The sequence below is a fragment of the Dermacentor silvarum genome, chromosome 8, assembly GCF_013339745.2.
Source record: "Dermacentor silvarum isolate Dsil-2018 chromosome 8, BIME_Dsil_1.4, whole genome shotgun sequence".
NCBI lineage: Eukaryota > Metazoa > Arthropoda > Arachnida > Ixodida > Ixodidae > Dermacentor > Dermacentor silvarum.
The window spans coordinates 172,087,302-172,102,138 of record NC_051161.1 but is presented as its reverse complement, the minus strand read 5'-3'; the positions used below and the strand labels follow the sequence as shown (position 1 = coordinate 172,102,138).

At 48.0% G+C, this 14,837-nt stretch overlaps 1 protein-coding gene across 1 annotated transcript in view; it reads right to left on the bottom strand.

The window, feature by feature from the left end:
• Positions 1–11,326, bottom strand: part of LOC119461848 (serine-protein kinase ATM) — a 754,892-nt gene extending 743,566 nt beyond the window's left edge. The window contains exons 1-2 of the mRNA XM_037723219.2: positions 11,088–11,326; positions 1,414–1,545 (exon numbers count right to left, since the gene is read on the bottom strand). Coding sequence (XP_037579147.2) covers positions 1,414–1,545; positions 11,088–11,156 — 201 coding nt within the window. The 5' untranslated portion in view covers positions 11,157–11,326. The remainder of the gene's footprint in view (positions 1–1,413; positions 1,546–11,087) is intronic.
• Between the last annotated feature and the right edge of the window lie 3,511 nt (positions 11,327–14,837).

The following is a 14,837-nucleotide window of genomic DNA, read 5'->3' as shown; positions in this document are numbered from 1 at the left end:
CGATCGGGTTTGGGAAGGTGTTTCTTTGTAGTAGGCACCATGCTGTTGCCTGCTGTTTATTCAATGAGTGTGGTGGGGGGTAATGCTGCCTCCCTAATCTGTAGTGTTTGGTGGTTTCATTATGTTTGACCGTGCGGTCTCTCTCCGCACTCGGGTCCTGCGTCGTTTCTGCTCTTGCTCGGCTCGCTAACTCTCGAGCTAGAGTGCGTGCAGTTTCATTGCCCGTAATGCCGAAATTTCTATTTCTACAATCGTATGTGTTCCAGAATGGCTGATCTAAGCTTCACTGCAACACATATGTATTGGTGCAAGATCATTTAGCATGTGAAAATAAAAATAATACCGGCAAACGGAGGAATCAGGACAGCACCTGAGATTATGATAAAGCGGATGGCGCAGGATTTCAGGTGTGGTCTGCGGACATGGGCTGCCAGAGCGATCCAAGGGGTGTTCATGTACAAGATCGGCTGTCCGCAATTCTCACTTTTCCCAACAAAGCACCCTGTACGCTTCACCACATTGCACAACAGTGATGCGGCGAAGCATATGAGCCCCTTACTGCGACATCTTTTTTGTTATGCTCTTGTTGGTGTTGCCCATCAAACAGCTCGCCAGGTACACAGCACCTTCGCCTGCCACCTTCCTTCCTTTTTTGTGGCATGCTTAAGGTTGTAAGATAATCGTAAAATGTTTGCCGAAGGTTCCACAGTATGCACACGAGCAGCTCGCAACTGACAGCTATGAAAGACAAATCACAACTTGGAAAAAAAAAAGATCAATTGGCACGCCTTCACATTCGCATTGATGCCAACTGCCTAGCCCACCCTCTCACCAAAAGGCGCCGCTAGGGCATGTTTCTGAAAAGGTCCATTAAAACCTGCAAATTTTTTAATGAAATAAGCCACTTGTGTTGAAAGCACCTTGTTCCTGCTGCGAGTCTTGCAAACCTTTGCAGCGCTGCATCCCAATAACCCAAGCACATGCATGACCTGACCGCCCTGCGCAATGTCGTGACTGGTGCACAGGTGTTGCTTCCAATGGTTTGGATCCAGACATTCTTAGCCCTCTCGCTACTAGCCACTGTGCAGTACCTCCCTGCCAAGCCTCTCCTAAAGAACTGTCACTCCGAGTGATCCGTTGTACCTTATGTTTGTTGCAGACACGTTTTTCCTGCTGGTTCGTGACCTCTCTTAGCCACAATAGTAGCCATGGGGTTTAACCAGCCAGCTTGGCAACAAGAAAACATTTAAGTTTATTGCTCACACTTATCTCTATGCCAACCACATTTGCTGTTTGTGAAAAACCAATCAGCCCTAAAGACCAAATGAAACCACCAGACTGTGGCCAGACATGACAAAAGTGTCACCACTGCATGCATGCGAGCAGCACCACAAGCCAGCACAACAATCCTACCTGCTCAATGACTTTGGCGATGTTGCCAGCAACCAGGTCCCAGGTGAGGCTGACTTTGTCGAGCGTGTTCTTGTCCAGGGAGGCAAGGATGCTCTGGTCCTTCAACGCACTCCTCAATGCGGAGAACGCCCTCTGAATGGAAATGCACAACAGCTGAGGCACAACCAGCAAAACAAATAACAGCAGATATTCAGTTGCATGTGCAGGCTATGCTATGAAGCCTCGGTGAACATGTGCACTTTTCAGCAAAAGCCACTCGACCTCACAGGGGACACTTTGATCAGAAGCCTACCCTCGAAAGCAGGGCCACAACAAAACCCATTTTTTCATTAAGAATACATGCACTACAACTTGACACCCATATGGGTCAGAGTATCCACAACTTACAACTTGCACAACCCTCACCTGTTTTGGATTTCTGAAAAACAGCAAGTCAGAACCTCCACTCACTGCTATCTGATGTCCTATTGAAGAACCTTGCTCATGGAAGTTTTCCTCATTAAAAGTACACAGCTTTGAACACAAATCCGGTGTTCCCTTTTATATTGGACATAGCGGGAGGTTCTTATTACTCTCTCTGAGTACAGAGGCGTCAAGGAAAACCCTGCCTGTGCTTCCACCCCGTGGACGGCCACAGAAGACCAAACGGTATCCACCCTCTCGCCCTAGGGGAGACATCCCTTGAGAGAAACGGGACGGCATCTCTTCTTCCCTTGAAGTCCTTTTGAAGATGCTGTTTCCTTTTTTTTTAATGGGCGGCAGTCTCAGTTGTGTTCTGCCATGCCAACCTCAACTGCATGCTTCTCTGGGGTCCCCACTTTTGTCCTGCCCTGTCTGCAGCCTAAGGGCAGGGCCGAAGGGAGAAGCTGTCGACTCTTCTTTATTGACCATGAAGACAAGGGCATTTTGAGTTGCGCTGATGTTCGCATCGAAATTCCAAACATTCTCCAGAAGGCTTGAGCTGTTCATTACACTGAGGTCTGTCATCTCTCCGCTGCGGGAAGCTTCGGGTCTCCCAGTGACAGACGACATCATGTATTCGTCCGCAGTGAAAGGCTCACTATTAAAAAGCCAAATAGCAGTTTTCCGAAAGCCCGAGATTACATTCTTTTTGTCTTGTTTTTTTTTTTTTGTCACTGGATCCCACTAGTTCTCCAATGTTGTAGATGGAAAAGGTCTTCCCTGGGTTGTTTACGAGCTTGACAAGCAGCGTTGTACAGAGATTAAAAAGGTCCGTATACAGAGAAGACCATGGCCGAAGTGTGTTTTCGCTCGCTCATTTTATAGTGTTGAGATTGATCTTCCAGGCTCGGAAAGCTCATATTAAACACACAACCACATGCATGCGACATTCAAGCAACGCAATAGACAGATTCTGTCATACTGCTACATGTCACTGTGGAACAGCTATATATATACATGCCCAGCTTCGAGAAAAAAGAATTGCAACAACTTTTCCTTTTTGTCTAAATCAATACAATCGCACAGCCATACCAAAAAAAAAAAAAAAAACTCGTACACGCCACGAGGCAAATGTTTTAACCAGATGGTTCTAGATCTGGTTTAAATGTGCCTTCATCGCCAATAGAAATGCACTTCATGCCGCCGGCGGTACATGATGTGGCGCCATCTGACAGCTAGAAAGAATAGTGCATAGCAAAGCACTGTTTCTACATTAATAAGACAAAACTTGTCACGCGCGAAGGAGACCATTTATCACCCTTACGAATGAATGGGGCCGTTTATTTTAGGTCGCGAAGGTGAGCGCAAGAGCGGCCAGCTGGTTGATGAACTCAGCGTCGTCGTCCTCCTCTTCTTTTCCAACCTGGGACCGCAAGCATGTTCACCGGTCATCGTTTTCCTCACTCACGCGTACATGCAACATTCCCCTCGTCGCAGACGACGCCTGCCGGGCGAGTCGATCCAGGCGTCTTGACGTGAACAATTTCAAGCGGGCGACATGGACCACTTGGGTCTTGGCAGCTCTTCTACCACTCGCTGTGAGGTGAGCTATGGTATAAGTGACCTCCGTGAGTCTGTTAAGAATAAGAAATAGTCCATCGTGGGCGGCCAAAAGCTTTTGGCATAAGCCGCGTTTCTGCACAGGAGTCCACAGCCACACTAAATCACCAGGGCGATAGGTTACCGGACGGTGGCGAATGTCGTAGCGTGCTTTTGATCTGTCCTGCGATGCCAAAGTGCGTAAACGAGCAACACGACGCGCCTCTTAGGCAAGACAGAGGGTCTCGGCGACAGTGGGATTTTCATGACTACAGAAAGGGAAAACAGTGTCGATTGTGTACCGGGGTGGCCGTGCGTACAGCAGGAAGAAAGGGCTATAGCCGATAGTCTCATGCTTGGCGGTGTTGAATGCATACGTGATAAAAGGCAGTACGTCATCCCAGTTCTTGTGGTCGGATGAAATATACATAGATAGCATGTTTATAATTGTTCGGTTGGTGCGCTCCGTAAGGCCATTTGTTTGTGGATGGTATGGTGTCGAGTGACGCAAGTGGGTTTCGCACAAACGAAGGAGCTCCTCCATGACATCTGCTGTGAATTGTCGTCCACAGTCACTGATGATCACGCGAGGTGGACCATGTCGCAAGATGACATATTGCAGCAGGAACGTTGCAATGTCAGTGGCAGTTGCTGAGGGCACGGCCGCCATCTCACAGTAGAGTGTGAGGTAGTCGACGCAAACAATTGTCCACCGATTTCCCTTGGCTGATTTTGGAAAAGGGCCTACGAAATCAATGCCCACTTGTTGGAAAGGCGTGCTTGGAGGCGGGATTGGCTGCAGGAAACCAGCTGGACCAGTAGATGGGCGTTTGTGGCGCTGACACTGCATGCAGCTGGCCACATACATCTCAACAGACTGTCGCGTTCCAGGCCAATAAAAACGTTCCTGAATCCGGTAGAGGGTCCTCGCCCAACCTAAACGGCCAGATGTAGGGTCGTCGTGCATAGCACTCAGAATAGCTATGCAAAGGCTCTCCGGCACCACTAGAAGACAACATGTGCCAGTTCCGGAAAAGTTCTTATACAGGAGTCCATCACATACACAGAAATCGTGTGCTGTAGTAGAGGCGGTCGTAGCGGTGAAAAGCGGTGTTAATTTAGCGTCCTTTCACTGTTCGGCTTTGAAACAGTACGAAGTCTGGAAAACTTGGCGAGGCAGAAGCCACAAGGTGATCAAAGTCGTCGGTGTCACAGTCCGTAGCGCTAAGTGGCATACGCAACAGGCAGTCCGCATCAGCGTGTCGTTGACCACTCTTATAAGAGACGCTGAAGCTGTATTCTTGCAGTTGGAGCGCCCAGCACACAAGGCGGCCACAAGGGTCACGAAGATTTGCAAGCCAACACAATGAGTGGTGGTCGGTGACAACTGTGAAGGGGCATCCTACAGGTAAGAACGAAACTGCTGAACCGCAAATATTACCGCGAGGCATTCTTGTTCCGCGACAGTCTAATTCTGCTCAGGCCTACTTAATGAGTGACTTGCATATGCAATCACGTGTTCGCGGTCACCGTAGCATTGAACTAGGACGGCACCAATAGCTATGCCACTGGCATCCGTATGGAGTTCCGTCGGAGCTGAAGGATTGAAGTGCTGAAGAAAAGGTTGGTGACGTTGGCAGAAACCTCAACTGACGAAGAGTCGCACTGTGGAGTCCAATCAAAGGGGATGTCCTTCCGTAGTAGACATGTCAGCGGATACGCGACGTCGGCAAACTTGCGGATAAAGCGGCGAAAGTAGGAACAAAGCTCCAGAAAACTACGGAGCTCCTTGACAGAGCGTGGTGCACCTAAACGCTTCAATGGCTGCTGTCTTCTGGGGATCAGGGCAGATGCCTTCCTTATCGACGAGGTGCCCAAGCACAAGGGTTTGGCGGTCTCCGAAGTGGCATTTCTTTTGAGTTTAAAACTAGGCCAGCATTTCTGATGCAGTTCAGGACAATATCCAGACGCGAGTTGTGTTCACTGAAGGTGCGGCCAAAGATGACGACATCGTTGAGGTAGCACATGCAGATGTTTCACTTCAAGCCGCGCAGAATAGTGTCCATAAATCTCTCGAAAGTTGACGGAGCATTGCACAGTCCCCAAATGACATCACATTAAATTCAAAGAGCTCGTCAGAGGTTACAAAGGCAGTCTTTTTGTCTTCAGGATGCATCAGAATTTGCCAGTAGCTGCATTGTAAGTCTACTGAGGAAAGTAAGCGGCAGAATGAAGGCAGTCTATTGCGTCATCATACGTGGGAGTGGGTACACGTCCTTTTATGTTACAGCATTCAATCGGCGATAGTCAACGCAAAATCTCCAAGATCCATCGTTCTTTTTAACAAGAATCACTGGAGCTTCCCACGGACTTGCCGACTCTTGTATGACTCTCTTTTTCATCATTTCGTGCACTTGGTCATTGATAATCTGGCACTCTGATGGTGAAACACAATATGGCTTTTGTCTAATCAGATTTGCCGAACCCATGTTGATGGTATGGCGTGTTCGTGACGTGGGAATTGCAGATATTTTGTCCTTCTGCGCAAAGTCGAATACCGAGACGTGCTTCGAAAGCACACCGACTAACGTTCAGCGTTCACTTGTGCTGAGCCATTTATTTACCATCGACAAAAGCGCGGTTTCCGAACTGTGGCCATCAGGTTCTTCCAGCACTTCTGTAAGTTCAGCCACCGATAAATACGCATGTTCCCGGGCAAAGGCTAATTTCAAGCCCATCTGGTAGTATAACGGGCTCCGTAGAACAGTTTACGATCCATAAGCCAGCGCGTCCACCTTTGATCGATACCACACAATGTGGAACCAGCACATTCTTCTTCATACAGTTCATGTGCATCAGTTCTACGGTAGCATCAAAGCTGTCAAGAGTCGGCGCCGCAACAGACAACGGAAACACAAACAGTAGATGATGCAGGTACGACCGTATTGCCACAAACACACAGTGTAGTTTCGTGATCTACAGGGTTCTCCAGGAGTGCTGACGGCATCCTACCACTTATGAATACCTTCCCTGTGCGGCAGTCGACAGTGGCACCACACTCCCGTAAGAAGTCCATGCCGAGAATAACATGGGTCGACCGAGGAATAATCACAAACTCTGTCGTAATAACATGGCCTCCCAAAAACATGTCAGCACTACACACACCAATAGGTCGCAACGGCTCGCCACTCACTCCACAGAACTTTGAAGCTTAGTCCCATTTGAACATGACCTTTCGCCCTAACACGTCTTTAAAAGAGACACTCTCAACCGAAATTGTTGCGCCTGTGCCCACCAGAGCCATCACAAGCACATTATCCACAAAAATGCGTACTTTGTTTTTAAGCAACAATACAGGAGGTATTTCTGTCAGTAGCACATCTCCAGCGACCTCACCTTCATCGCATGGGCTAACTAGTTTTCCGGTGACGAAGGGGACGTGGTGCGACGCAGCAATGAGGGAGAACACGAAGTACGAGGACGCGGTGGAAGCGTCAAACTCCTGTCAGATGCCGGAGAGCGATTCTGGGAGCTGCGCAGCCAATATTCATCGCCAGACGATGCGTGTGCTGGCCACGGGACACGACGGGGCCGTTCAGAGGGCCGTGAAAACTCTGAGGGCTGGTCATACCACGTGTTCATACGCTGGTTGCAAAACCGAGATATATGACCTGGGACACCGCAAGAGTAACACACCGGGGGAGGTTGAAACCTTGGTTGTTCGATGAAGGGAACATTGTCATTTTCCCTTGTGTAGTGGGTTGGTTCGTAGCGTGCGTCATGACGATACATCGGGCGTGGAGAAGGCGTGCGCTGTGCGTGTCAGTCATAGCGTGGAGTCGGAGAGCGTTTTGCCATCCGAGACTGTGGGGCTGCGCTGTACTCTACGGCCGCTGCGCTAACCATCGGTCGCCAAGGGGCCCAATGTGGCGCAGTCATAGCCACACGCGACATGTACATGCCATGGTGGTCAACTGTTGAACGCGACATCTCTTTGCGGCGGGAAAGTTCCTCGTGGACAATCTGTCGGATGGTGGAAGGAAGGTTGAGGCAAGGGCTCATGTCCACACTGGCAACCGTCGTAAAGTTTGCCAACCGACCAAACTTTAGCGCAATCAGACACATCTTGAGCATTTCAAAAGTTCTGCAATGCCGAATGACGTCGGACACAGAACTTAGGCTTTCTTTACCAATTAGAAAATTGTACACGTCCTCAGCCACTCCTTTCAGCAAATGTTCGACTTTATCTTCTTCTGACATGCGAGCAGTGACCCCACCCCCCCTTACACAGCTTTAAAATTTCAATATACGTGGCGCATGTCTGACCTGGTAGCTGCGCCCGTTGCGACAATGTCTGCTTAGCACGCTTCTTTTTGGTCCCCAAAACACGCCTTGAGCTCTTCAACAAAAGTTACCACGTCGTAAGCGCGTCCTCGTGGTTCTCGTACCACACGAGTGCAATGTCAGTGAAGGAGAACAACACATTGATGAGCTGAGCAGTTGAATCCCACCCGTTGGACTTGCTCACTCGTTTGTAGTGGACGAGCCACTCGTCGGCATATTCTCCCGCTTTTCCTCCGAAGGTGGGTGGAACTCGGTAGTACTGCAGCAGACTGCTCGGCGCTGCCCTCGGTGCGGCTCTTTCTTTAGGCATGCCGAAGATGGTCACGGCAGATGGCGGGAGGCCGGCAAGTCGACGGCGTCGACGAAGCTGCAGCAGTGACGGATCGATCCCGCTGTTGTGAGCGTCTAACCAGCACTTCCACCACTCTGTTATGCGCGAAGGAGACCGTTTATCACCCTTACGGATGAAAGGGGCCATCTATTTTAGATCGCGAAGGTCAGCGCAAGAGTGGCCAGCTGGTTGATGAACTCAGCGTCGTCCTCCTCTTCTCCTTTCCAACCTGGGACCGCAAGCACGTTCACCGATCATCGTTTTCCTCACTCACGCGTATGTGCAACATTATGTTTTATCTGAATTATGTTGATTTTTTGCAATTTTTTTTATACAATGTTCTACCTTAAACACAGAATTCAATGGCACAGACAAAACAAATTGCTGCACACAAAGTATTTTGGGAGTACATTTCTTTTTTACCTAATGTTGACGCCTACAATTTTTAGAAAGGTTCGAGTTCTTGGCTGGTGCTTGGAGTTGCATGACCCATACACAGTTGTCACTTGTGTGCCACTAGTTTGTAGGAACAGCCAGTTGAGTGTGACGCACAATTCATGGATGGTTGTCAACGTTTTGTGTAGTCCAGTGGCTCGCTCAGAGCAGAGCACGTAGGTGGCCAGACCGGAGCTGCCAAGCGACCTCTGGTGACACATGCCCTTGACAAAAGTCCTTGGCAATTCAGCAGCGGAGAAGAACAGCACCCTTGGTCAGCCTCTGGTTAAAACTGCAACAGCAGCACTGACTTGGGTGGAGAAAGATGTTTTAAATATGCTTCCCATGAGGATTTCACATGGTCCTCTGCGTGCAAACTCCTCACGTGGTGTGGTTCTGTACTGAAATGAGAACCTTGAAATCTGGGTCTGGAAGGATCCACTATTCTTGACAATCTATGCAACACACACTGTCACATCATTTGAAGCTGGATAGTGCAGAGCAAGTGCACAACGTATTAACTTACATGTCAGGAATCCCGAGTATTGCTCCCTTGCAAAGGCACATCTATTATTGAAGATGATGAGATCCGGCAGTTCATGCTGAGCTATTCAAAATGGGTTCCATCAGTGTCACCGTCATAGCGTTTTGAATAGCTCAGCATGAACTGCCGGATCTCATCATCTTCAATAATAGATGTGCCTTTGCAAGTGAGCAATACTCGGGATTCCTGACATGCAAGTTAATACGTTGTGCACTTGCTCTGCACTATCCAGCTTCAAATGATGCGACAGTGTGTGTTGCATAGATTGTCAAGAATAGTGGATCCTTCCAGAGAGTTAAAAAAAAAAAACAAGGAATGCATGTCCTATGAACGGGCCCCCAAAGTCAACACGAAGCCTCTGCGGTAATGGCCAGGGCAATAGCAACGCATTCACCATACGCTGAATGTGTTGAGGTGCACGCTGGTAAGCTTTGCAGGTAGCACAACTCTTTACGCTCTTAGCGATGTCACCATTATTTGCAGGCTACCAGATGTGGCTTGTGGTCAATGCCAGGATGTCCAGCATGAAGTAGAGTCAGGACCTTGGCTAGCAGTATGAAGAACCTCACGGTAAGCATGAAGGCTGAGCTCAATTGCGAATGAACTTACTTCTGGTGCCACTGGAAGTCCTTCCCCTCGCAGCACACAAATCGAGAGGGCATCATTTTTTGTAACCTGTGCCACAACACTGCTTGCTTAAGCACAGAAACTTGAGCAGCTGCAGGCAGATTTTGCTGGCAGCAGTAGTCTACTGAAGGCATCAACATGCTTGTACACAAGCTCGTTAGGCAGAACCATCTCTGACTGGAGATGCTTGCACCGGAATGGGCAGGTCAGCAATCCCAGCAGTGGGTTTATCCATACAAGCAGCGTAAGAAATGCCCTACAGATCAACACCAAATAATAAGGCTAATGCTTCTTTGTCAATGTGGCTACCTGGAAGCCTGGAATGCACTGACACGCATGCAGGTGGCTATACAAGCGGCTGCAAAGCACACCTTTTAGCGAGTTCGCATGTTCACATAATTTAGCAAAAATTTAATGGCCTGTTTGGCCGGCCACCAGTCATGTTGATAGATATGCTACCGCCTCAACATTCCTTCTAGAGGACTGACTGTTCAGCTAGTTGGTCTATCATGCTGACTGGAAAACAAAGCACAAGAAAATTTGGACACCGACACAGAGTGCACACAAGGGAGGGCAAACGCTACTGTCAACTGTTTGTTTACATCATCTGCTGCCAGCCCGGTGACACCAGTGCCAGCCCAGTGACAGCAAACTGGGGATCACCGAGAGTGCGCCACTTTCCCAATAGTTGGTCACAGATTATGAAAGCATTGTTTATGGGGTCACGTCAACTATTTTATCGCACGTCATTCAAAAAGGCAATGTGCGGGCACGCAGCTGCGGCAGCGCGCAGCCATGCTCTAGCTACAACAGGTATAAAATGACTGGGAATGTGGTGCCGCCGGCTCATTGGGGAGCGACTGGGCAGGCATCGAACAAAAAAAAAAAAAAAAATTCTATGAACACACCATACATTCGAGCGTCACGAGCTTATCACGCGCGGCAGTTCTTGATAAGCCTTTGTACGACCACGCAGATTGACGCATGCGCTCGGAGGAGCTTATAAATCGGTGATGCGTTTATGAAACGTAAATAGCTGGTAGTAGCGTAGCGCTAGTCAACATCAAAATTCGCTAAGCAATCCCACGGACTTGAACATTCTGGCGAACATGCAAGACGTGTTCTATATGTTTGCAAGTCCCACAGAAAGTTCGCCCGGGCAAAAATATACGTCCAACGAAACAAAGAGAACCGCAGAGTGAACAGTCATGAAGTTCTGTCATAAGCTACTTCACGGCACTAGTCAAAAGAAAAGAAGAAAAAGAGGCATAGGCAGCAAATTCGTCGGAAGTTAACATTACTGCCCACTTCACACGCTTCCAGCCACAGCAGGGTCTCCGCGTAGCATGCTAATCCGCAACAATAAGTAGGTTTCTTCTCGCAGGCACATACTTTGCGGTCCGTGATCTTGTTGGAACGCAGGTTGCGAACGATGCTATGCAGATCGTATGAGCCTCCCATGTTCGGCGATGCCAGTCATCGGCGAGGTGCAGAAGACATTGTGCGAAAGCGCTTTTGTACTCTACATCAAAGCCGTCCCGAAACGGTGGAGGTTTGACACATAAAACCGCGCGGCACGTAGCTGTCGTTGTGCATACTTCCGCGGCACATGGTTCTGCTGGATGGATGGATGAGGCTGAACTGGCTGAACCATGCTAGAGTGACCTAGAATATGGGAGAGTGTCCAAAGCGCCGGCTCCGGCGAGGGCCTTTTTCTGTGAACTGCCGCGCCGCGCCGCTGCTGCTCCGGACCCGCTGCTGCTCCGGACCCGAAGGATAGAAAAGCAGCGAAGAAATTTTGGAAACTTCTCAACTCCTTGAGTAATAAGACTAGCCTAGAGCAGAGGTTTATAGTTACAGCTCAAGGTGTTCGACTAGAGGGAGATGAGGCAATGGAACATATAAGAACAATGATGACAGAAAAATTTAAAGAACGAAACATAGCATGTGCTCAATCAGGTGAGGATGGACTAGTCAGTGCAGTGGCTCCACTGGCACAAAGCGAGTGGGAAAGGCAGAGAAGAGGGTTCCTAGTAGCACGTCGACAGGTCCTGGTGGCATCCCAATTATGTTGATAAAGACATTGGGCCCAAAATCTAAGAAAGCATTAAGAGAGGCAGTGAGCAAAATGATAATGGACGGTAAAGCCCCTGACGGGTGGAGACTGAGCAGGATGAGCATGATATATAAGGGAAAGGAGGACAAAGCCGACATAAACAACTACCGTCCCATAACAGTGACGTCAGTGGTTTACAGGGTGGTGATGCAGATTATAAAGGACAGACTGCAGGCATGGGTGGAGAGCGAGGAGGTGCTGGGGGAACTACAAAATGGGTTCCGAAAACAAAGAAGGTTAGAAGATAATCTGTTCTCATTGACACAGTGTATTGAAATAGCAGAAAAGGAGCACAGGCCCCTATGGCTTGCCTTTCTGGATATCAAGGGAGCCTATGACAGTGTAATCCAAAAGGATTTGTGGGACATACTGGGCAATCTAGAGGTGGAAGATGGAGTAAGAAATCTTTTAAAAGATATCTATAAAAGTAACAGGGTGCTTATAAAATGGGAAAACAAGGTATCTGGGCCTATAGAGATACAGCAGGGGCTTAGGCAGGGGTGCCCTCTGTCACCTCTGTTGTTCATGCTGTATTTACAAGGATTAGAGAAAAAATGAGAGAGGAGCGGACTTGGCTTCAACCTTTCCTGTTTCAAGCAGGGAGAATGGATTAAACAGTCATTACCAGGACTGATGTATGCAGATGACATTGTACTTATGGCTGACAGCAAGGAAGACTTGCAGAGATTAATGGACATCTGTGGTAAAGAGGGAGATAGCTTAGGTTTGAAGTTTAGTAAAGAAAAATCGGCAGTGATGACTTTTAATGATAATCAGGGCAGCGAGCATAGGATACAGGAGGTTACGCTGGAGGTGGTGGATAAGTACAAATATCTTGGAGTGTGGATAAACAATGGGGCTGAGTACCTAACGGAACATGAAAAATATGTGACGGCTAAAGGTAGCAGAAATGCAGCTGTGATGAAAAATAGGGCACTGTGGAATTACAATAGGTACGAAGTGGTGAGAGGGATTTGGAAAGGGGTGATGGTCCCTAGTTTGACTTTCGGCAATGCGGTCCTGTGCATGAGATCAGAGGTTCGAGCAAGGTTGGAAGTTAAGCAGCGAGGGGTAGGTAGACTGGCTCTGGGAGCACACGGAAATACACCAAATCAGGGGGTACAGGGTGACATGGGATGGACGTCATTCGAGGGCAGGGAAGCCAGCAGCAAGATATAATTTGAGGAGCGATTGAGAGAGATGGCAGAAAAGCGGTGGGCAAGGAGAGTTTTCAGTTATTTGTACATGAGGAATGTTGATACAAAACGGAGGAAGCTGACCAGAAAACTGTCAATCAAATATTTGGACTGCAGGAGGGGTGCAAACCAGGAAACCGCGGTTAAGAAAAAGGTTAAGGAAACAGAGAGGGGTCTGTGGAAAACAGGGATGCAGACGAAATCAGCACTGGGCACATACCGAACTTTCAAGCAAGAAATTGCCAATTAAGGAAAATATCTACGATAATTCTAGGGGAAGCTCTTTGTTGTTTGAAGCCAGGACGGGAGTATTGCGGACTAAGATATACCGAGTCAAGTACCAAGGTATAGACACGTTGTGCTGTGCGTGTGGAGAAGAAGAGGAAACGGCTGAACACCTCATACTTTTCTGTAAGGGGCTTAACCCTACAGTGCAAGGCAACGGGGCTGATTTTTTCAAAGCATTGGGGTTTAGGGACAGTGAAGGCAAAATAGACTTTAAGCGGGTAGAAATAACCAAACAGAGGTTATCTGATTGGTGGATAAAATTAAGGCAGGGGTGAAATTTCACCCACCACAAAGTACAAATTATGTTAATAGCCATGGCTAGGTGGCGTATGCCACCGCCCGATTTAAAGGGTTCAGCCTCATCCATCCATCCATTCATCCATCCATCGTGGGCATAGAGTTTCTAAATAAAAATATATATAGTAATATGAAACTCTATGATCGTGGGCTTTTCGCGCTCGCGAAGCGCGCGGGAAGCGAGGGTCGTCTGCTACGCGCTGTAGTTTTTTGCGTTCATTTTCCACGCAAAGCACTTAAACTCTATTTAACTTCAACAATGCGGTGCTGCATCGAGCTTACCCATCTTTGAGCGTTTCTTTGTGCTTGGGCAGCAAGATAATGCAAAAACTAACGTATCAGACTCATCAGCGCGGCCTAGGGGCCGTATTCTGAAACGTTCGCCTAGGCGAAATTTCGCCTAGGCGACATCGGCGTGCGCGCTAATTGGCTGGTTGAACAAAATTGAATGACGTCCGCCTCAACCACCCAATCAGCTCATCCAATTTTGCTAAAACAGCCAATCAGCGCACGCCTGAAAGCGAAAAAAGAAATTTCGCCTAGGCGAACGTTTCAGAATACGGCCCTAGCTCCGGTGCTAGAGTTCGGGAACGGTATTACGGTAACTGTGCGTGCGCAGAAACGCGCTAAATGAGCCCGCGCAAGAAAAGAACGTAAAAAAAGATGGGTACGCGGGCAATAGCACCATCCTTGCAAGAATAGGAGTAACGAAAAAAGTAAATTACTCGCGCAGTCAAGTGAATTACTTACGTGCGTGCAGTGACCGCTTCGCTCACCATTGCGCGCTTTTCGCTCACGGTCAGTAGTGGTTTACAGCTATATGCTTATGTAAATATTCGAATATTCTTTTTGCCAAGACAATATTTTATTGTGAACAGAGCAGAGTGCACGAGAAGGTGTAAGGGAAGCAAGAGAAAGACCAAAGACGGCCCTAATTAACGCCGCAATATTGTTGGCTTATTTCGCTTAAAAGTCCACAAACGATTCTTGCTGTACGCTATCTCTTCAATACAAACTTCGCGCATGATGTACCTTAAGGTTCACCATGAGCAAAGCTTTTTTTCAAATTCAGACATTCGAAAGAAAAGCCATTCGATCCAGCCAATATAGCTAAACAAAAACATTTTTTTTTCTACATTGAAATTGAATAGATAGCTACTGCTGGCCTAGCCATTTACTAATTTGTTATGTAAAAGTTATTACTGCAATAGCCTTAATTGTTTTAATAATCCGTGAATCTTCTCT